Genomic DNA, 21,871 nt, shown 5'->3' with positions numbered 1-21,871 from the left:
GCAGGAAAGAATGTAGTAGAGCAGGAAGGATCAGATGAGGGCTTTGAAGAGAATAAGGAAAGCTTAAACTTATTCATTTGGGGAGTGGGCAAACCTGGTAGAGAAACATAGCATCCCCTCCGATCATAGTGGTGCTTGTAGTCAGTGACCAAGAATTCTGTGATGTTACTACCCAATTGTCCCAGGATGTGGTTGTCTTCACTGGTGTTCAGCTGCTCTGGGGCAGGTACAGAAGATGAAGGGTTGAATTCATCTCAGGTAAGAAGTTTTCAAGAAAGTCTGATAAGGATACAAAGGATGAAGTCTAGAATACAGGCTGAAGTATTATTGAAATGATTGACTAATGACTGTTACATCTAAGATGGATAAAGTGATAATGTCAAGATTGAGGAAGGCTAATTAATTAGAAGAAAGATCAGTTGGGAGACTGATGGCTCTGATGAGAAGGAGCAGTCAGGGTGAAAGTGGCCAGACAAGAAAGATGGAAGGACAAGAGACTGAGAATCGAGCATGCAGTGCTTGACTTTATGAGTTTTGAGGTGAGGAAGCTAAAGCTGATGACAAGTGCCAGAGTGGAAGTATAGACCAGGGCTACTAAAGTCTTTGAAAAGTTTATCTTAGAAAAGGTGACTAGGAAGTTATCAGCTGAAGAGGAGGAGGAAAGGCAAAACCCCAAATAGAAAGGTTTTGGGTTTTTTTGGTGGGGAGGGGCGTTGTTTTTGTTCTGTTTTGTTTGTTTGTTTTTTTGAAGAGCATGAAGTTCTCAGATGAGGAAGAGTAATTGGGAAAGTGGGAGGAACCAACTCCACTTTCAGATCCCAAGGTATATGCAGTATGTGAGTCTGAAAAGCTCCTCTTCAAGAAGTGGAATCTACAGAAGATGGCCGGGGCAGAGCTTTAAAATCAGTATGATGGGCAGCCCGGGTGGCTCAGTGGTTTAGCGCCTGCCTTCAGCCCAAGGCATGATCCTGGGGTCCTGGGATCAAGTCCTACATCAGGATCCCTGCATGGAGCCTGCTTCTCCCTCTGCCTGGGTCTCTGACTGTGTGTGTGTGTGTGTGTCTCATGAATAAATAAATAAAATCTTTAAAAAATAAAAAAATAAAATCAGCATGGTATCTATCTGGGTTCTTTGGGCTGGGGCTCAAGTATGCCTACTCCATTTCTGAAGTCTCTTTTCCTTTGCACTAATAAAATTTTCAGGGAGACATAGACTCTATACCAATTTATCTGGGATTTATTAATTCCAAATTTGACCACTATTCTATAACTATAAAAGGAATTTCTATTAACCAACCCTGTACATTATCCTACTTAAAGAACTCCATTTCAATATTTCTTTTAGTCTGGAGGACTTGCTAACAATAAATCTCTCAGCTTTTGTCGGTCTAAAATGTCTTTATTTTGCCTTCATTTTTTTAAGGATATTTGTGCTAGTAATAGAACTCTAGCCTGAGAATTTACTTTCTTTCAGGACTGTAAAAAATGTCATTCTATGGTCTATTGGATTCCATCATTTCTATTGATAAGACAGCTGTTAGTATTATTCTTGCTTTTTTGAAGGTATAATATCTTTTAGCTTTTAACACTTTTTTTTTTGGTCTTTGGTTCAGCGTCTCGACTTTGATGTGTTTGTGTTTTTCTTTGTATTTAGAATTTCTTGTTTTTTGAATGTGAGATTTATGATTTTTGGCCAGTTTTGAAAAAGAATGCAGCCATTGTCTCATCAAATGTTGCTTCCATCTACTCTGTCTTCGCTCACTGCCACTTTGACATTAGATGTTTTCCTAAGATCCTAGGTGTCTCTTTCTCTCTCGTCTGCTTTTCCCAACACCCTTGCTCTCCATGTATCTGTCTGATAGTTTCTATTAAGCCATCTTCTAGTTCATTAATCCTTTCTTCAGCTACAAGAAATATGCTGCTAAACACATCTATTTAGATGCTTTAATGGTTGTGCTTTTTCTGTTGTAGAATTTCCATTTAATTCTTTTTTAATAGAGTCCAGTTTTCTGGTGAAATTCTCCGTATTGTCATATATTCTCTTGGACAAAATAATTATTTTTTAAATCTACATCCCATAACTCTAATATCTGGGTTACCTGTGGGCCTATTTCTGTTGTCTTCCTTTCTCTCTTAGTTTTAGTTCCTGGAAAGTCTAGCAATTGCTGTAAATTACTTAATTAAAAAATTAAGAATTTTGTATTAAAAAATTACAGTCTCCAGATAATACTATTTTCCTCTAGAGAGGACTCACCTTATCTTTTATTCAAGGAGCTGGAGTGGGAAGAGATTACATCCATTCAGTCCAGAACTTAGTTTTTTGGAGACCACATTGGAGTTTTTGTGCAGTTTGGTCTACCTCATGTTGCCTCCTCTCCTTAGTGTATAGATCTTCAGAGGTCCAAAAGAAAGCCTGCAGATATTTACTGGGACTCCTGGGTGGGCCCTAAACTTGATACTGCTAAAAATCCAGCTTTTCTACCTAGCTATACTCTCATCTTTAGGTAGTTTGACAGTCAGCAAATCCTGGGGCACCCGGGTGGATCAGTTGGTTAAGCATCCACCTCTTGGTTTCAGCTCGGGTCATGATCACAGGGTGGTGAGATCAAGCCCCACATTGGGTTCCATGCTCAGCAGGGAGTCTGCTAGAAAATTCTCTCCCTCTGCCCCTCCCCCCTCTCTACTTCTCTCTGTCCGTCTCTCTCTCTCTCTCTCTCTCTCTCTCTCTCAAGTAAATAAATCTTTAGAAAGAATCAGCAAACCCCATAATATGAACTCATGTGCTAAGTCTGGAGCTCATTTCCTGGCACCCGCCCTTCTCAAGGATTCTGCGACTCAGAGCCTTGCTGTCTTGGCGGCTCTGAACTGCTTTCAAGAGCTTCCCTCATTATATTTAGGCTTTAACATTGGAAACACGTGGGAGATGCCTATATATAATACCAAAAACTGACAAAATATACTTACTCAGTTTCCCCTGTTCTCTGGCTGGAAGGAGAAATCTCATTTAGGCATGAGGAAGGTGGTTCCCTCCTTCTCAGAAGCATCCCCATCTGAAGCTGTACCTTTACCCTCTCAGAACACTCCTGTCATTGCGATGATGACATAAGTGGTTTGTGAATAGTTGTACGAGATAAAAGAGTGAGCATTTCTTTCCCCTTTTGGGGTCATTTTTGCCCAATAGGAGGTAACAGTAATAGTCATAATAATACCTACTAAAATTTACAAGCGATTTATTATGAGCCAGATTCTTCTATGTTAGGTGTTTTACATAGGTTGTCTCCTTTAATCCTCAGAAGAGCCTGTAAGGTAGTAACGGCAATTTTCCTAACTTACACTTAAGGAAACGGAGGCTTTGCGAGGTGAAGCCCACCTAAGCGAGATCCCAGAGCCAGTAAATGGCGCAAGGAAGTTTGAACCAGACTTTTCAAATCCCAAGGTCTGTATTCTTTTCCAACATTTTGTCCTGCCTCTTGACTTGTTCTTCTTCAGCATAACTAGTCTCATGATTTTACCGAGCCCTGGAATTCTGAGATATTTCCTTAAATAAGGTCAAACACAGATAGTCTGAGGGGCTTCTACGCAAATAAATCTCCCTCGTTTGTTTCTCTCAGGAATTTCTAGATCCTTCCCTTCCCAACTTAGTCTTACTTTGGTATATATTTTACAGTAAATACTTCCATTTATAATTTCTATGGCAAATCTGAAAGTAATTTTTAAAATAAAGCTTTATGCAGGGACAGGAAGCAATTAGTGGTGGGGCTTTATTTTTAGAGGATGAGATGGGTGGGGGTAGGGTATGAGGAGAAATTGCTTTCTGCAGTGTCAGATGCGTGAATTATAGGAAATGATAGCTCAGCCGGCAACTTGGTGTTTGCCAGTGAGTCAGCAGTGATTTCACCCTCAGCCTCAATGCTGGAATCACAGATGTGAAAGACACCCTTCCTGGTGAGGGCCCCTCCCTGTCCTGCTGTCTGGGACATCAAGATTCTGCCCTCATGATGTGAACCATTCACTTACCTGTCATGGTGGAGAGAGATTCACAGAGCTGTCTGCCTCTTGTTTTCACACAGATATTTCTAAGTTTCTTTAGAATTGATTGGTGTTCCTGATTTTTTTTTCCCTGACACCTAGCAGAAACACCCAGTGACTTTTCATCCAGAGAATGAAGTTTGGGATTGATGTCATAGCAGAATTTTGTTCTTATGGGAACATTTCATGTTTTTATACTACTTCAACTTTCCAGGGTCTGTATAAATGGCAAAAAAAAAAAAAGAAAAGAAAAGAAAGAAAAATGGTAGAAAAGTAAGACAGGAAGACTCTGCTGCAGGAGAAGTGGTACATTATAAGAGGTCACCTTGTCATCATTGAAAATATGTGCATGTGGCAAAAAGACTAGAACCAAATCATTATCGTTTTTACATTAGGATGGTAGGATTGACAGTATTTTTTTTACCTTCTTTTCTAGGTTTGATAAAAATAGGCTCAAGTTGTAAAAATTATTCTAAATATAATCCTTTTGCATTTGATCTTTTTTAAAGATTGTATTTATTTAATTATTAAATTTTATTTATTTATTCATGAGAGAGAGAGGCAGACACAGGCAGAGGGAGAAGCAGGCTCCATGCAGGGAGCCCAATGTGGAACTCGATCCAGGGACTCCAGGATCACGCCCTGAGCTGAAGGCAGACGCTCAACCACTGAATCACCCAAGTATCCCTTTTATTTATTTATTTGAGAGGGTGAGAGCACAAGCAGGGAGAGGGGCAGAGGGAGAAGCAAGGGTTCCTGGTGAGCAGGCGATCCGACACAGGCCTCTATCCCAGGACCCTGGGATCAGGACCCAAGCCAAAGGCAGATGCTTTGCTGACTGAGCCATCCAGATACCTCATAATCCTTTTGTATTTTAGAATAACTCTCTGGGGAAAAAATGGCCAAATAGCTTTAATACTTTAGGGCATCTTTTTCCCAGACTCTGTCCAAATTCTTCAGGTCAAGGTCATGTGCATGGTGTTCAGTAAGGAGTGGGTGAGGAGGACTAACTTTGCTCAGAATTTATAAGAGCCGGACATTTACTTCCTTTTCACCCAGTGAATAAGGTAGTATTATCTCCATATTATAAATGAGGAAATGAATGTTCAGAGAGATGGAAGAAGCTTCCTCCGGTCAATCAGCTAGTAATTGTGGAGTTCCAACCAAGCCTAAGTTAGACTACCGCCAACATCCACACTCTTTTGACTTGAGTACAAAATGATGCTGCCACAGGTCCCACTCCACCATGCTTTATGCGGGCCATTTTTGATGTGTTAACTTACTGTTGGATTAATTCTTCATTAAGAAAAACTATACTGCAATATCGTTCTCTCTTTTGCAAAGCTAGGATTCAAACACTCAAATGTACATGGCTTCTATTTAGTTAGACAAACATTGAAAGCCTTGCATAGCTCACATGCCTGTGCATCTGTGTGTTTGACATTGAGAAGATAAAAGAGGCACAGTAAGTACCCACTTGAGTTGTTGGACTCACCCAGAATTTGAAGTGATTCTCATGATATCTCCCAAAGTTCTTAGGTAGATGAGGCTGGAGATAAAGCTAAATGCTATAACTGTTCAGTATAGTACCTGTAAGTGACCATATGACCAAGGACGGGGTAGTATTGTTACACAGTAGGGCATTTACAGTTTCAAAACAGCCATCCCATTGGCCCAGCAGAGCCCTAATTTTCTTTTTTAATAAAGTAATAACAGCTGAAGGTTTTTTTTTAATTTTTGAGAGATAATATTATGCAATTAATGCTATGGGCTTTGAAGAGATGGTGACATACAATATATTGCACATTGTAAATGTACAGTTTGATAAAAATCTAACATATGCATACACCTGTGAAACTTCAATAAAGATAATGGATATATTCATTAGCTCAAAAAGATTTTTTGTAATGCTATATTTTTGAACAAAAAAAGTCACTTAATTTCATCATTTAAGTTGATGAAAAGAGCATGGATGGAGACTCAGGTGATGTGAGTCTGTACCCTGATCATGTTCTAAATAGCTCCCTGAAATTTATTAAGTCCCTTAATTTTTCCAGCCCATGGTTTTCTCATCTGAAAAATGAGGGGGCTGGACTAGATGGTCCCTAAGGACCCCTATGGTTTTAAAGTTCAATAAAGCTAAGAGGACAGGCATACTTAGAGTATTGGTTTGTGTCCAAATGGTTTGATGTAAAAAGGAGACTTCCCTAGTGGTCTGGTGTCAGCTGTGCTGCTTTAGTTCTGTCCTGCTTCATTGATAGATCGTGAAATCATTTCATTTCTTTTAATTCTCTTTCACCCTAATTCAGTGTCATTCATGTCCTTGCTTCCATGTTTGTCTTAGTAAGCTAAGAGAACTGTTCTACTTAAGAATTTAGGGCTCAGGCTTGAGTAACGCTTGGAATTTGGCAATACCTTTAGCAAAGATCTGATGAGGGGCGACAGGACCATCAGCTCCCTGGATCTTTGCAAGACAGCTTGGCCATTTTATGGCAGGGGTTGGGGGGTGCTGGGGATGGGCGGTGCAGAGACAAGCTGTACTGGATGTATTTCAGGCTGGGGGAAGGGAAGCAGATTGGAGTTTAATTAAAATTCTAATCCCAACTTAGCCCATCTTCTTGCCAAGTCAGCAGCCAGCGTTTCTGTTTGTGGTTCTGGTGATCTTGCTGTGATGACATACATAGTTACCTCAAAAACTCTTGCAAATGTGCCTAAAACTTCAATATGCTCACCAGATGCTTTAATCAGGCCTGGCACGTTGCCGTGTCTTGCCTGTTTTGAGAGCTACCTCACCCCCACCTGCTGCCAGGGCTCCTGGTGGGAGGGGGGCACTGGAGAGAGCTCATGGTGAAAACTGAACCACTTACAGATGAGAAAGTTTTATCACACCAGAGATCTCCCCAAATTGTCTCTGTTTTTCAGGTAGCTAAGTGGGACTTCTGAGGAGGGGCTGCTCTGACTTCATCTTGGCCCCACCATGAGGTTCTTCCTGCTTTGTGCCTACATGCTGCTCCTGATGATTTCCCAGCTGAGGGCAGTCAGCTTTCCTGAAGATGATGAACCCCTCAATACTGTTGATTATCACTGTAAGTAATCTAAAGAACATGCTTCTTTTCTGAGAAGGGAGCTTTTTTGGTTTTGATTCTCTAAGTGTGTCGCTTTTTAGAAAGAGTTTTTTATATGTCTTAAGACTGTTTTGCATATTAATTGATCCAGAGTCATTGCTTAGTGTTTGGAGAAAATGGGACAGCTTTGTTAGTTGCTTTTCTCAAGCAACCCATGTACAGGTTATATATTTTCTGGTAAAAGAAAAAGACCATTTGCTAACGTTCACTGTCTTTTATTCATTTATATTCAGGACCTTAAGAGAGGAATTTAGTTAAAACCCTTCTACAACTAGTATATACAGCTAATCAATGCTGTATATTGATTCTTCAGCTCCATAATCCTGACTGATGGTTTAGCCCATTTTTACTTGCAGATTCAAGGCAATATCCGGTTTTTAGAGGACGCCCTTCAGGCAATGAATCCCAGCACAGGCTGGACTTTCAGCTGATGTTGAAAATTCGAGACACACTTTATATTGCTGGCAGGTAATTTTCCTCTCGTTGGTTTATTAGATTAAAATTCTTTTCTCTTGTGGTGCTTGCATTAATGTGTCTAGTTCATGAAAAACTAATATGTGATTGTGATCAAAAATTGCAAGTAGCCAAAAATATTCACCGAGAAGAGTCAGTGTTGTGTACCACGAACAAAATACAGAGCTAAAGCCTTCAGCGGTGCTATTTTATTACTGCCATCAAGAAATCATACACCATTCTGTATTCCTAAAGCAGCAGAGGGGAAAAAAAATCTTTCTTTATTCTTTTTTTTAACTTAGAATTATTCGAGCAAATATTAGAAGTATGCCTATGCTAATACCAAGTAGCAGTTTGACCCATGCCTGAAGAGAAGAGCTTTCCTTGCTCCCTAATAACTACAATGATAGATAAAAAGCGTCTCACTAATGAAAAAGTACTCTTTGTTGACTTTGTTGGAGACAGAGAAAAATCCAAATGATCTCCAAAATACAATAAAGGCAGATCTGTAAAAATAAAATAGGAAGAAGGAGCTTAACATTTTTATGCATTCACATGATGTGACTTATTGCCTTGTTTCCAACAGGGATCAAGTTTATACAGTAAACTTAAATGAAGTCCCCAAAACAGAAGTAATACCAAGCAAGGTGAGCAAATGAAACTTCTTTACATTCCCTTGGAATTTGAATAATGTCTCCCTCCCCTCCAAAAATGTTCAATTAAAACATTGAACTTTGGTTTTGCTTAATACAGAAACTGACATGGCGGTCAAGACAACAGGACCGAGAAAACTGTGCTATGAAGGGCAAACATAAAGTAAGTAAAACAGACGAGTTCTCTGCCAGAGTTAGTCTTTATGTGGGCTTCCTCTCACCATGTCAGCATATGGAATGTCTAATAGTAATTTAATTATCACTTTCTTTAGGATGAATGCCACAACTTTATTAAAGTATTTGTCCCAAGAAATGATGAGATGGTTTTTGTGTGTGGCACCAATGCATTCAATCCCATGTGCAGATACTATAGGGTGAGTATATTTCATACGGTGTGCTTTTTTTATCAACTTTTTTTTCTTCGCTGCCATGCTGTTAGAGTTGAATCCTTTCTGCTATAACCCATTTATCCCTAATGCTATGGAAGAATAAAGACAAAATTCTTCAAATAGAATTTCAGTACAAATAAAGCGGTATTGCCTTCAAACAGGTACATTGAACAGATGTGACACCAGCTATTTATTTTTCTTTTATAGTTGAATACCTTAGAGTATGATGGAGAGGAAATTAGTGGCCTGGCAAGATGCCCATTTGATGCCAGACAAACCAATGTTGCCCTTTTTGCTGGTAAGACCCTTTAGTGTAATGAATATAAATGATTAATGACATTGAAGGTAAAAAGGAATTTAAAGAAAGAAAAAAGCTCATAACTAGGGTAGCTACCTTGATATAGGTATTTCGAAGTCCAGGAGCTATGAAAAAAAGATTTCCAAAATGAGGATTTAAAAGTGAGCGTAAGGGACGCCTGGGTGGCTCAGCGGTTGAGCATCTGCCTTTGTCTCAGGGTATGATCCTGGGATCCGGGATCAAGTCCCGCATCAGGCTTCCTGCAAGGAGCCTTCTCCTTCTGCCTGTGTCTCTGCCTCTCTCTCCCTGTGTCTCTCATGAATAAATAAATAAAATCTTAAAAAAATAAAATAAAAGTGAGCATAAGTGTTCTGACACTTGGCTCTGCTGTTAATGAGGTCAATGACCCTGAATAAGTTGCTTAACTTTTTGATACTTAAATCCTTAATCTGTGAAATTAGGTAATACCATGGGGCAACCTGTCACAGGTTGATTATGAGCCTCAGGTCTAGGCCTATTTGCATAAAAAGGGATAACAGGTGAAAGCACTCCAAAGGGTATAACACACTACATGGGATAACACACTACAGGATAATTATGGTTATTTTACCCAAATTATAACTCTGGTTTCAGATGGGAAGCTATATTCTGCCACAGTGGCTGACTTCTTGGCCAGTGATGCTGTTATTTATCGAAGCATGGGTGATGGATCTGCCCTTCGTACAATAAAATATGATTCCAAATGGATAAAAGGTACCTTCGAAAAGCAGTGTTGTGGGATCACCAAGGGGTTGGGATGGCCAAGTGGGAACAGGAGCCATGGCATCAGGAGGTTCAGTGCATGACTTTATATTGTTTATTTAGAGCAAGAACAAGTTGCTTTGACATTGGAAAGAGGAGATTAGCCGCCATGTCAGGAAAGTAGATTCCTCTACAATTTTGTCCTGGTTGACCCCCAGAAAGAGAGATCTCATTTCCGTGTGCCAGTTCGCCTATGTCTAAATGCACATAATGTTCCTTGCCCATGCCCATCTACCCCAATCCTGCAGGGTTAATAGCGAGAGTTGATTAGAGCCATTTTGTCCTTTAGAGTCTAGATACCAAGATTTTTTTAGTCTCAGTATAGGAAGTTTTCTTCCCTAGTTAAATAGGTTAATGAATAAATCTGTTGAAACAAAGACCTTTGCTGTAGTTCAGTTCCTGTAGGCTTTTTACAGTCCATTAGCTGACATGAAAGACCGTGGGTTCCTTAAAGCTCCAGCACACCCATGTTGGGACTCCTTCAGCTCGTTGGTGTGTTGGAGTTCTCACTGGCTTCAACAGAGCTCTGCTACACCTGTCAGTCATGCCTAGCCTAGCAGCCGGGGTCTTGTGCTAATTGAATTACCCTTTAGGAACCAGTTTGTTTTCAATTTTTCTTTCAGAGCCACATTTTCTTCATGCCATAGAATATGGAAACTATGTCTATTTCTTCTTTCGAGAAATTGCTGTAGAACATAATAATTTAGGCAAGGCAAGTATATGCACTTGACTTGTATTATGGACTTGTACTGCATGGAATCGAGCCACCTTGGTAGGGTTATACTCTTTGTGTGTTTTCTAGCACTCAGTGCACTTAGGGCCAAGTGCAGAGAAGTGAGTTGCTTATCATGAGAATAATTGCTGGAAAACACCTGAACAATGGCCAGAGTGAGAACAGCAGCCTTGGGCCTTGAGAAGGTTTCATTTTTTTTCTGTCACTACGGAGAGTGTTCTTCAGGCACCCTTGAGCTATGGATGCTTCTTTAACACTTTAGAAATCTGTTGATAGTTTATTCTTTCTCAGCATCAAAAGGCAGGATGGAAAGTAGTGGCTCCCATTCAATTTTGTGTGCTTCAGTAAAAGCTCATATAATTTTAAAGCATCACAGCCTTGTTATGCCAGGTTTAAGGATGGCATCTTTCATTAACAGTATGAGACAAAGCGTGGGGATGGTTTGCATTCACCCCACCACTTCTTGGGGAGCTCGTTTGGCAGGACAGGAAAATGGCCCTCTTTTCTCACAGGTAAATCTAGTTTACATTCCTACGTACAAATCCCTAGAGAGAAGATTGCTAGATTCTTTTGAGCCAGACCTATCTTTAGTGGTCTTTTGTCCCTCCCTTAAATAGCAGCTTTTTGTTTCCCTTACCCCCCTCCATGAGCATAACCCTGTGGCTTTGCTTTTGTCCCTTGGGCAGGCTGTATATTCCCGTGTGGCCCGCATATGTAAAAATGACATGGGTGGCTCACAGCGGGTCCTGGAGAAACACTGGACTTCATTTCTGAAGGCTCGGCTTAACTGCTCTGTCCCCGGAGATTCGTTTTTCTACTTTGATGTTCTGCAGTCTATTACGGACATCATACAAATCAATGGCATCCCCACTGTGGTCGGGGTGTTTACCACACAGCTCAACAGGTGAGAACAGATCTCTGGCACTTCACGAGCTGTCCTGTGCTGGCTGAGGGGACCCGAGAGCGGGCCTCCTGTCGCCCGATGGTCTTCCTGATGCTTTCCCCCTTTTCAGCATTCCTGGGTCTGCAGTGTGTGCATTTAGCATGGATGACATTGAAAAAGTATTCAAAGGACGCTTTAAAGAACAGAAAACCCCAGATTCTGTTTGGACAGCAGTCCCTGAAGACAAAGTACCCAAGCCAAGGTAAAGAAAAAAAGACAGAAACTGGTTATTGTCTTTAACAAAACCCTCTGGTCACTGGAGGCATCCATCCTCAGAGAGCAGGGGGGCCAGCCTCCCATGCCAGGAAGGGGTCCCCCTGGCAGCTCTGCGGACGGAGCCAGGACACAGAGCCCTGCGTGGGGAGAACCTGCTGAGTGCAGGGAAATTGTGCTCCCCCTCTGGTTTGGCTCATTCCCCCTTCTTTCTGGGCCTCTTCTTTCAGAGCAGACGCTTACTCCTTAGATACATTTTGAGGGGGGAAAAGTCACACTGTTTTCCTTTCAGGCCTGGCTGTTGTGCAAAGCATGGCCTTGCCGAAGCTTATAAAACCTCCATAGATTTCCCTGACGAAACCCTGTCGTTCATCAAATCCCATCCACTAATGGACGCTGCCGTACCACCCATTGCCGATGAGCCCTGGTTCACAAAGACTCGGATCAGGTAAGACTCAGGAAACAGCAGCCCACTCCCATCTAATGCCTTCTCATCCTGTGGGCCTCCCCCCTCTGACTTGACATACCTCCTCTGGCAGGTACAGACTGACGGCCATCGCTGTTGACCACACTGCTGGGCCCCATCAGAACTACACAGTCATCTTTGTTGGCTCTGAAGCTGGTGTGGTGCTTAAAGTTTTGGCAAAGACCAGCCCTTTCTCTTTGAATGACAGTGTATTACTGGAAGAGATTGAAGCATACAACCAAGCAAAGTAGGTGTATTTTATGAGAGTGCTTTTCAGCACTGCTCAAAAGTTTCCTGTGTGTATTTCATCTAGTAATTTCTTTTTAGCCCCCCAAATTAGCAGTGGTTTGGCAATATTAGTGTTTTGGGTTTTTCCCCCCTCAGTGAAATAAATCCTGAGTTTGTTGTTTTTCCCAAGTCCACCAGGGCTAGGATGGTGGAAAGTTAATGAGTTTAAAAATAATTCAGCCCTCATTTTTCAGCTGTGGACAATGAGAACACATTAGCACCCACCCCTCATACCCTGCAGGTTTATTTTAGGCTGCTACCTGCCGCAGACAGTTGGTTGCAAGTATGCACATACACGCAATACAATTCTCCCAACCACTGATATAAAAGATAACTAGACCATTTAAAAAAAAAAAAAAAACAAGAAGTAGGTGAGAGAAATGGAGCAAAGGAGACTAAAGAGAGATCCAGAAACATTTAGCACAGCAAGATTTAAGTGCATTGAAACACTGTCCCTTTTCTTCCCAGTAGTCTAAAGTGGTCTTTACACAGTCTCCTTGGATCACCAGAACAAGAAAGCAATCTTAAAAAAACCCTTTGTCCAACCTGAAGATTAACCAATTGTGCAGAGCAGCAGAAGTTCAAATGCAGAATTATTACTTCCCAAACTATGTACTTAACTGGTTGGCTACTGAGGATATTTCTCAGGACCTCTTTGCTCTTAGTAATTGCAAAACCAAACCCCACTTTGCCTTGTCCATTTCGACTTATTAAGAATATGGCTTCAAAATGTATCCCAAAATACAGGTGCAATGCTGAGAATGAGGAAGACAGAAGGGTCATCTCCTTACAGTTGGATAAAGACCATCACGCCGTGTACGTGGCATTCTCTAGCTGCGTCATCCGCCTCCCTCTCAGCCGTTGCGAGCGTTACGGATCCTGTAAGAAGTAAGCTGGTATTTCTTTCCTTACCATGAGTCTTGCAGCATCATGACTTTTGATAATGAGAAAATCCAAGTTCCGTTCTGTTTGGTTTTATACAGGTCTTGTGTTGCATCTCGGGACCCATACTGTGGCTGGTTAAGCCAGGGGGCCTGTGGCAGAGTGACCCCAGGGATGCTGTAAGTATCCTCTGTCACATTAGCCAAGATCTTCTGAGAGCTGCATCTGTCTTCTCGGGGGTCTCTAAAGCTAGAAATTTTAGAAAAATTCCAGTTGTACCACTTTTGTTCTTTTCTTCACCTCTTTTCTTTTTGTAACTATGGGAGAAGTAAAAAAAAAAAAAAAGAAAGAAAAACAAGAAAAAAGATTGTAGACAGGATAATACCTAAGGGAAATGAATGGAGAGAACCGACAATTCTCTCTCCCCTCTTAAACATTCTAGGGGCCAGATGTTGAACAGAAATACTCGTTTTTAGCAAGCTGTGTTGAAATGTCCATTTTTTTTCTCTCTGCCCGTTCTTACTAATCTGTGTTCTTGGTTCTGCTCTGGTTGTCACTTGTGTCCCTATGAAGGCTGTTAACCGAAGACTTCTTTGCTTTCCATAACCACAGTGCTGGAGGATATGAACAAGACACAGAGTACGGCAACACGGCCCACCTAGGGGACTGCCATGGTAAGACTGGATCTTCCTTTCCCTTCTGACAGTTCTTTTTGACCACATTTGCACGTGAACATTATTTTACAATCAGCCTTTTAATGACTCAGGACACATACCACCTAGCATTTAACTTAAACTTCGCAAAAGCTGAGCTGTTTGGTCATGGGGATACGTTAGAGGAGAATCTTACTTTTTTTTTTTTTTTCCTTCACCATTTACAATTTTGTAGAAAATCTAGAGAAAGGTAGTCTGACCAGTAGGTTAACCTTTTAATTTATAGTCTTTTCTTTTGACTTTTTTAGTTAATTGGAATTCATAAATTTTTGCTTTCTTTTGGTTACTTTTTACTGATTACTTGTTCCTTTAATTCTTTTAGAAATTTTGCCTACTTCAACTACACCAGATTACAAAATATTTGGCGGTCCAACATCTGGTTAGTTTTTTTTAATTTTTTTGAATTAACAACCTTTTCTTTCCTTCAGTTCAGCATTTTCAGCCCCCTCTCCCCTCCTTTTGCGCAGTTTGGCAGCCCTTCATGTTTCTGCTTTGACTCATAATCCCACTGATGGTACTGAAAGACTTTTTCTTACTCAGCACTCCACCCCTGTGTAGCATGTTAACGGTTCATCATTGACCAAGGCACATCTCGTAAGAAAAACCCAATGGATTCACATAGACTGCATTCCAGCTGCACGCCCGCCCACCCGAGCTTTCTTCTCTCTCACCCCTGTGCATTGTGGATGTTCCCTCTGGCCATCTATACTTAATGGATGGCAGGATTTCATTATTTCCCCCTTCTCTCCTCACCTTTCCTACGACCTAGTAAACAAATACACATTTCCCCAAAATGTGTATTTCTAACTTTTGGACATCTTTTTTTGAATGGTTTGCGGTGATCCCGGGAATCTTTGAATGTTGTGGTCTCAGTGGTGTATAAAAGGCTCCCGTTGAATGAAGCTGGTATCTGGCGTATGAAGGTGTTCCATAGGCTCTCCGTGCCCATCTGTCTGTATCTCTTTTGGAGTCTTCATCTGCGACCATTGCACCGGTCTGGATGGGGGTCTCCAGAATTTTAACCTAAAACCGTATGCTTACATCCCGAGGGAAAATCTACTTTGTGGAAATGAGTAGCATACACGCTAAGAGGTTAAGTTACTTGTGGTCCTATTGCTGCTTCTAAAACTCACAGCAGTTTGGTTCCTCAGAAGGGAGAGAAGGATGGCAGATCTTACATATCAGAAGATCCCTATGCAGCTTATAAATGCCATTTCTTTTGCATGAGTTGCTGCTAATTCTTCAGAAGAAATTCCCTGAGCATCTTGAAAGGCACAGGCAAGGATCCTCCCTGCTTCAGTGCTTTACCGTGGACAGTGTGAGGCCTCAAGGCACAGATGCACGGGAGGTCCTCGGTAAAGCTCTATCGGGACAAAAATCAAGTGCTTACAAGGATTTAACCAAGTCTTTCCTGATGAAGTAACCCTGTAGGTTCCTCAGTGAAGGACATACAGTGTCCAACAGTACACGAAAACGCTTTTAAACTATGCACAAAAGGAAACAGAATAATGCCGTCTCACAAAGAGATGGAGAAAGTAGCAGTCAGTCTTTGGGATTTGTATTACCTTTTCCACGAGGGTCATTATTCACCATAGGAGCTTTGGTAGGAGCATTTTGAGTGTCTCTAATTTTGAAATCTGTTTAATTTGTCTTCGTGGTTAATTTTTAGTTTTTCTTTTTCCCTTGCAAGAAAGAGTTTTGGTGTAGTCTCTTTGGATGTTTTCTTTCTTTCTTTCTTTCTTTTTTTTTTATGAAATCCTCGAACAGACTTTCTCATAAAATTGACTTAAGCTTTACTTAAAAATGCAACAGAGCAGTCAGAGAAATCTGTCAACACTACCCACGTTAATAAAAATCTGTTTGCCACCACAGACATGGAGGTATCTTCATCATCTGTTACCACAATGGCAAGTATCCCAGAAATTACACCTAAAGTGATTGATACCTGGAGACCTAAACTGACGAGCTCCCGGAAATTTGTAGTTCAAGATGACCCAAACACTTCTGATTTTACTGATCCTTTATCAGGTATCCCAAAGGGTAAGGCCTCACCAGGGAACTCATCTCTCGCTGAGTGGAAACCTGATTCCTGATACCTGTGAGGAGCTGGTGATTGTAGGGTTTCCTAGAAGTGGGCTGGAACAGCCCTGCTGTTGCTCATGCCACCTCCCCTGGTTGTGGTCACTCCAGTTTCCTTGCTTGTATTGGAGTGCATTCCTTTACAGATGAAGGAGGTGGAAAGCCCTGAAAGAAAGGGAGGTGATAAGATAGCCACTCAGACAATCTAGTCTGTGTTGGTTTCTGCTGGAAGGTGCTGAGAGCCTGCTCAATGTCAGATAATTACCAGGACCACCCCAACAACATCAAAACACATAACTCATTAATTGCAAATATCTTGGTATCAGATGTTTTGTCGAAGAGCCTTTCCCAGCCTTCTGTTTAGCTTTGATTCCAAATGTAATATGAAAAGGATATGCAAGGTGCTAGCGAGCTGCTTGAATGTCACAAGCAATAAAACATAACAGAGCCCTTGTCCATAACTATCGTTTCCAGCCCTTGATAGAAGCAGTTATAAAACAGCTGCCTGTTGAGTTACCTTATTAGACATATTACTCTGGGAAAAAAAAAAAATCTCCAGGGCTTAGTAGACTGTGGTATCAGGTTTCCAATCAGTTTTTATGCCAGTACATTGTCATTTATGATTTATATGTGTTGATTTGAGTTTTATATGTTTTCATTGTAAACAATTTTATAATCATTCTTTCTGTTTTGTTTTCTTTAGTAATATCATTTCTTTCTACTTTCTTTTCTTTGTCTTTCCCAATGCCACTGAATTCCATAATCCCAAACATTGATTAAAAACAACTAATGTTCAAAGGCCTTAGTACTAACCTAAAGCAACAGAACCTTCAAAATTACTGACTTACCTTATCCTGGGATAGCTGTGCTTATAGCATGTAACAGACTTGGATACCTCTTAAACTAACATTTCTTTGATTGACTGTTAGATGTCTGTGGTTGCATTAAAAATCCCAATAACTATAAACTAATCCACTCTTCTTCTAGTCTAACTTAAATATTTCTTAAATATCTCAAGACAGTTGGATAATATTGCTTAACTATTATACTTCTTTAGACTATCTGGATCTCTTTCATAGCAAACAATTCAAGAGTACTTCACTCCAAGATGGAATGAAAAAAATATATCAGAGCAAACAAGAAAGTACATATTTGTAGTTAACAATCACCAAGCAGGTCATTGTTATGCTTTTAGTTTGTGAACCAATTATGTGTCTTTATTGTAGTGAAGATAGCATAATTATATTAGCATAATTATCTTAGCATAATGTACGTTTATGCCAATCCATACATGTTCCTATTTCCAGCTGTTGCCCTGTAATCCTGATACATGAATTAGGAGAAAAATCATAAGACAGAATATTTCAAAACATTTCTAAATTGGCCATTTAGAAAATATGTGCTTTCTAACTCTAATTTTTAGACCAGAAAACTCTTAAAATTTAGAATGTTACATAATAACTACTTAAGAGAGAAAAGAGGAAAAAGACACATATGGATCGGTGGGAGATCAGAGTTATCCTAGCATTTGCAGCAATCGTATGTCTCTGGGGATCCGATCATGATTAAAGAAAAATATATAGATGGAATCTTAGAGTTTCCCTCACCCTCCAAGCTAAGCATATGGACCATTGTGAAGGCAGTATTGGCTCAATGGAAGCCATTTGCCGGCTAATATGGTTTGAAAGAAGCACCCCACTCAGACCCTTTTCCTACGTGTCTGTTGCAGGTGTGCGATGGGAAGTCCAATCGGGAGAGTCCAACCAGATGGTCCACATGAACGTCCTCATCACCTGTGTCTTTGCCGCTTTTGTTTTGGGTGCGTTCATTGCAGGGGTGGCAGTGTACTGCTATCGTGACATGTTTGTTCGGAAAAACAGAAAGATTCATAAGGATGCAGAATCTGCCCAGTCGTGCACAGACTCCAGTGGAAGTTTTGCCAAACTGAATGGTCTCTTTGACAGCCCGGTCAAGGAATATCAACAGAATATCGATTCTCCCAAATTATACAGTAACCTGCTGACTAGTCGGAAAGAGCTGCCACCCAATGGAGATACCAAATCCATGGTGATGGACCATCGAGGCCAACCTCCCGAACTGGCTGCTCTCCCCACGCCTGAGTCAACTCCTGTGCTTCACCAGAAGACCCTACAGGCCATGAAGAGCCACTCAGATAAGGCCCATGGCCATGGGGCTTCAAGGAAAGAAACCTCACAGTTTTTCCCATCTAGTCCACCACCCCATTCCCCATTAAGTCATGGGCATATCCCCAGTGCCATTGTTCTTCCTAATGCTACTCATGACTACAACACGTCTTTCTCAAACTCCAATGCTCACAAAGCTGAAAAGAAGCTTCAAAACATTGACCACCCACTTACAAAGTCATCCAGTAAAAGAGATCACCGGCGTTCTGTGGATTCCAGAAATACCCTCAATGATCTCCTGAAGCATTTAAATGACCCAAACAGCAACCCCAAAGCCATCATGGGAGATATCCAGATGGCCCACCAGACCCTAATGCTGGATCCTGTGGGACCTATGTCTGAGGTCCCGCCCAAGGTCCCTAACCGGGAGGCATCCCTATACTCTCCTCCTTCAACTCTCCCCAGAAATAGCCCAACCAAGCGAGTGGATGTCCCCACCACTCCTGGGGTCCCAATGACTTCTCTGGAAAGACAAAGGGGTTACCACAAAAATTCCTCCCAGAGGCACTCTATATCTGCTATGCCTAAAAACTTAAACTCACCAAATGGTGTTTTGTTATCCAGACAGCCTAGTATGAACCGTGGTGGGTATGTGCCCACCCCCACTGGGGCAAAGGTGGACTATATTCAGGGAGCACCAGTGAGTGTTCATCTGCAGCCTTCCCTCTCCAGACAGAGCAGCTATACCAGTAATGGCACCCTTCCTAGGACGGGACTAAAGAGGACACCGTCCTTAAAACCTGATGTGCCACCAAAGCCTTCATTTGTTCCTCAAACCACATCTGTCAGACCACTGAACAAATACACTTACTAGGCCTCAAGTGTGCTCTTCTCTGTGTGGCTTTATCCTGTCCATGTTGTTGAGAGGATGATGTTGTAAGGGTACCTTCAGACAAGAGACTCCCTTGTATTTTAAGAGAACCAAGTGGCCAAAGAAACTCTTTCTCGCTTTGGCAACATCAGAACTTGCCACATGTAGCTACTACAGCGAAGCTTCTGTGTACTTGCCCGAAAACAAAGGAAGGTGCTGGTCATTCCATTTCTTTTGTTTGAAGCTAAAGAGATGCGTAGCTCTCAGGGGCTACCCTACCAGTATAGAGAGCTGATACAGTACTCAGAAGAATCTGTGAGCAAATACTTGAAAATGGGTTCAACTTAGACTACCATTATGTGTGGTCTTCCCATTAAATGTGAACATTTTAATTGTATGCATTCACCTTGCCTCTTGCACAAATGTCAAAAAACAATGGTAATGTCTCAAAGAAACGAACTTGTAGATTACCAAACAATTTGCTAAAAATTCAGTCTTTGACCCAAACTGTAGCATTTTTTTCAAGAGTGGCATTTTTTTCATGCCACCAATGAACTGTGGTGCGTGTGTGTGTGCGCGCGCGCATGTGTGCGTGCGTGTGATTGTGTGTGTTCTGTACCCACTAAGATTTGTTTTGGTGCCCATTGCATCTTTTTGTGCTATGGACTTGTTTACATTGAGCATGACTGAACAAGAGACAATAACTTCTTCCCACAGCAGTCCATTGGGTTCAGCTTTGAGAAAAGAAATAAAGTCAAGGCTGATTTGACCATCAAAATGATTAACTTGACTTACATGGTCCCCAATGCCAGAATGTAAGAGTTCTAAGTAATTTTGTGCTGCTATTCATTAAAACTTCTATTACAGTCTTGCCAGCTTAAGGAGATAGAGATGTTAAGAGGTATCCTTGATTTATCCACCAGTATTCAGTAGTAAAATTTACCTGTCCACTGTGAATCCAAGCCTGACTCACTGTATTTAACCTTGGACACACTAATAAGGTTTTATTTTGATGTTGTTTGGTTTTCTCCCATGTGGTAAAATTTCTCCTCCTTTAACTCCTCCTACCCCCAAGAGAAAAGAACAAAACAAACCAGAAGACAAAAGAAGGAAATGTGAAAGGAATTATAATTGGGCCTAACAGAGAGAGTCTCTGAAAACTGAACAGTGGTGCAATCATGCTGTCTGTGTTGTGTTATATGAGAATTTTCTTCTAAGTCATGCAGGTAATGACAATATACTGTAAATATTACATGTGAGTTTACCTGAATCTGTGCATTTTGTGCCTTATTCATGAGAATGATAGAAGTACTAAAATATGTCAAGTGTTTTCAGTATAGCACATCATTTACCGAGTGCCAGTTGTAAATGTTTTTCAACCAGCACCTGAAAAGACTTTTAAAAAATCGTAAAAACAGCCTAGAACAATTAATTGTAAAACAATCCACCCAAATAGCAGCATTACATCCTTTGCCATGATAAACATTCCACTCCTGCTTTCCTAAGGATGAAACAGTGATAATGTGAAGTCAAATGAGGTTTCTCGGGTAATGTGACACCTGCGGAAACCATAGAGTCATTTATTCGTAGTTTTGCAGAAGCCACTTACAGTTGATGATGTGTAACCCTGATGACTGTTTCAGTTAAAATGCTGCACACCACACCATGGTTTATTGAACCTAATCTAGAAAGTATCAAGGCAGAGGAACGCTCCTGACTTAGTCAGACAAATAAGTTCAACTGATTTCTTGTGATAACACTGACGATATGTATTATTTGGGGGAGGATGGGTTGCGGAAGACCAGAGCATTTTTATACAGATTGTAGAATACTGATACAGTTATTCTTTTCCTTTGAGAATATTGTTTTATAAAGAACGTGATTCCCTGAGATCTCTGGAAGCTCAAAAACTAGAACTTCTGTTCTTGAAACACTTCAGCTTTGCAACTAAAATATTACAGATTAATAATAAATTAAACCAACCAACGGTAAACACTACTCAGCCCACCGCCAACAAACGTGTTTGAATTCACCTTACCAATATTAATCCCAGCGTGCGGAAAATGGAACAGTAACTCTATGTGAACCCAGATAACATTTTGTAACATTGTGCTGCCTTGTAGTTTGTAATGTGAGTTCTATCAGTATTTATGTTGAAATTTCTAACATAAAATCTAGTCTCTCTCCTGTTAATTTAATTTTTAAATGCTTTATCCATTTGTGCAAAGGTAAACACAGATTGTATCTTTTTTAATGGTACGGCATAAAAAAGTAACCCTAAAGTGAAGTGGCTCTATACTGTTTTATAGAGTACTTTAACATGTATAGATATCTTGTAAACTTGTATTGTGGATGTGTAAATAATATGTACTTTGGGTTTTTAACACCGCATGTAAAGTCAAAATAAAATATACAAATCATTATATTCTGCCTCTTGATATTGAAGAGGTTTATGGCTTATCATGTTTTAAGGATATTTTACAGTCAGTCAGCACCACTGAGAGTTTCTTTTAAAATGTACCAGAATATTCGTATCTGGAATACTTGCTATTTGGTCATGGTTCCACCGCCATTCTCTTCTTGGAAAGCTAATACTGATAGAAGCCTCGAGAAACTGAGAAACGAGTCAGAAAGCCAGATGGACTGTGCCCGCGTTAGCGGGCAAGTGCTTCAGGCAGACGTACCCGCGACTCGCCTTGTCCACCCTTCTAGTTCAGCAGGCATTTGTTAGAATGCATGATTTGTATTCCCACATGAAAACTTTGATGTCATTTTAGTCCAGAGTTACAGC

The 21,871-nt window shown here is 40.8% G+C and overlaps 1 protein-coding gene across 11 annotated transcripts in view; it reads left to right on the top strand.

Annotated features, from left to right (window-relative positions):
- The window catches only part of SEMA6D (semaphorin 6D), a 55,512-nt gene extending 34,009 nt beyond the window's left edge, over window positions 1-21,503 (top strand). For 3 of the 11 annotated variants that reach the window (XM_041742642.1, XM_041742640.1, XM_041742641.1), the window contains exons 2-19: window positions 6,952-7,115; window positions 7,511-7,622; window positions 8,194-8,254; window positions 8,361-8,423; window positions 8,533-8,634; window positions 8,857-8,947; window positions 9,581-9,700; window positions 10,372-10,460; window positions 11,168-11,385; window positions 11,495-11,626; window positions 11,930-12,085; window positions 12,177-12,350; window positions 13,139-13,279; window positions 13,375-13,452; window positions 13,847-13,947; window positions 14,309-14,365; window positions 15,859-16,026; window positions 17,795-21,503. In XM_041742642.1, the coding sequence (XP_041598576.1) occupies window positions 7,007-7,115; window positions 7,511-7,622; window positions 8,194-8,254; window positions 8,361-8,423; window positions 8,533-8,634; window positions 8,857-8,947; window positions 9,581-9,700; window positions 10,372-10,460; window positions 11,168-11,385; window positions 11,495-11,626; window positions 11,930-12,085; window positions 12,177-12,350; window positions 13,139-13,279; window positions 13,375-13,452; window positions 13,847-13,947; window positions 14,309-14,365; window positions 15,859-16,026; window positions 17,795-19,083 (3,261 nt within the window). In that variant the 5' untranslated portion in view covers window positions 6,952-7,006 and the 3' untranslated portion in view covers window positions 19,084-21,503. The remainder of the gene's footprint in view (window positions 1-6,951; window positions 7,116-7,510; window positions 7,623-8,193; window positions 8,255-8,360; window positions 8,424-8,532; window positions 8,635-8,856; window positions 8,948-9,580; window positions 9,701-10,371; window positions 10,461-11,167; window positions 11,386-11,494; window positions 11,627-11,929; window positions 12,086-12,176; window positions 12,351-13,138; window positions 13,280-13,374; window positions 13,453-13,846; window positions 13,948-14,308; window positions 14,366-15,858; window positions 16,027-17,794) is intronic. The other 8 variants (XM_041742644.1, XM_041742643.1, XM_041742646.1 and 5 more) reach the window with 8 other exon arrangements.
- The last annotated feature ends 368 nt before the right edge of the window (window positions 21,504-21,871 follow it).

Source organism: Vulpes lagopus, chromosome 2 (assembly GCF_018345385.1).
Source record: "Vulpes lagopus strain Blue_001 chromosome 2, ASM1834538v1, whole genome shotgun sequence".
Classification (NCBI taxonomy): domain Eukaryota; kingdom Metazoa; phylum Chordata; class Mammalia; order Carnivora; family Canidae; genus Vulpes; species Vulpes lagopus.
The sequence above is the reverse complement of the archived record's forward strand: the minus strand, read 5'-3'. Positions and strand labels throughout refer to the sequence as shown.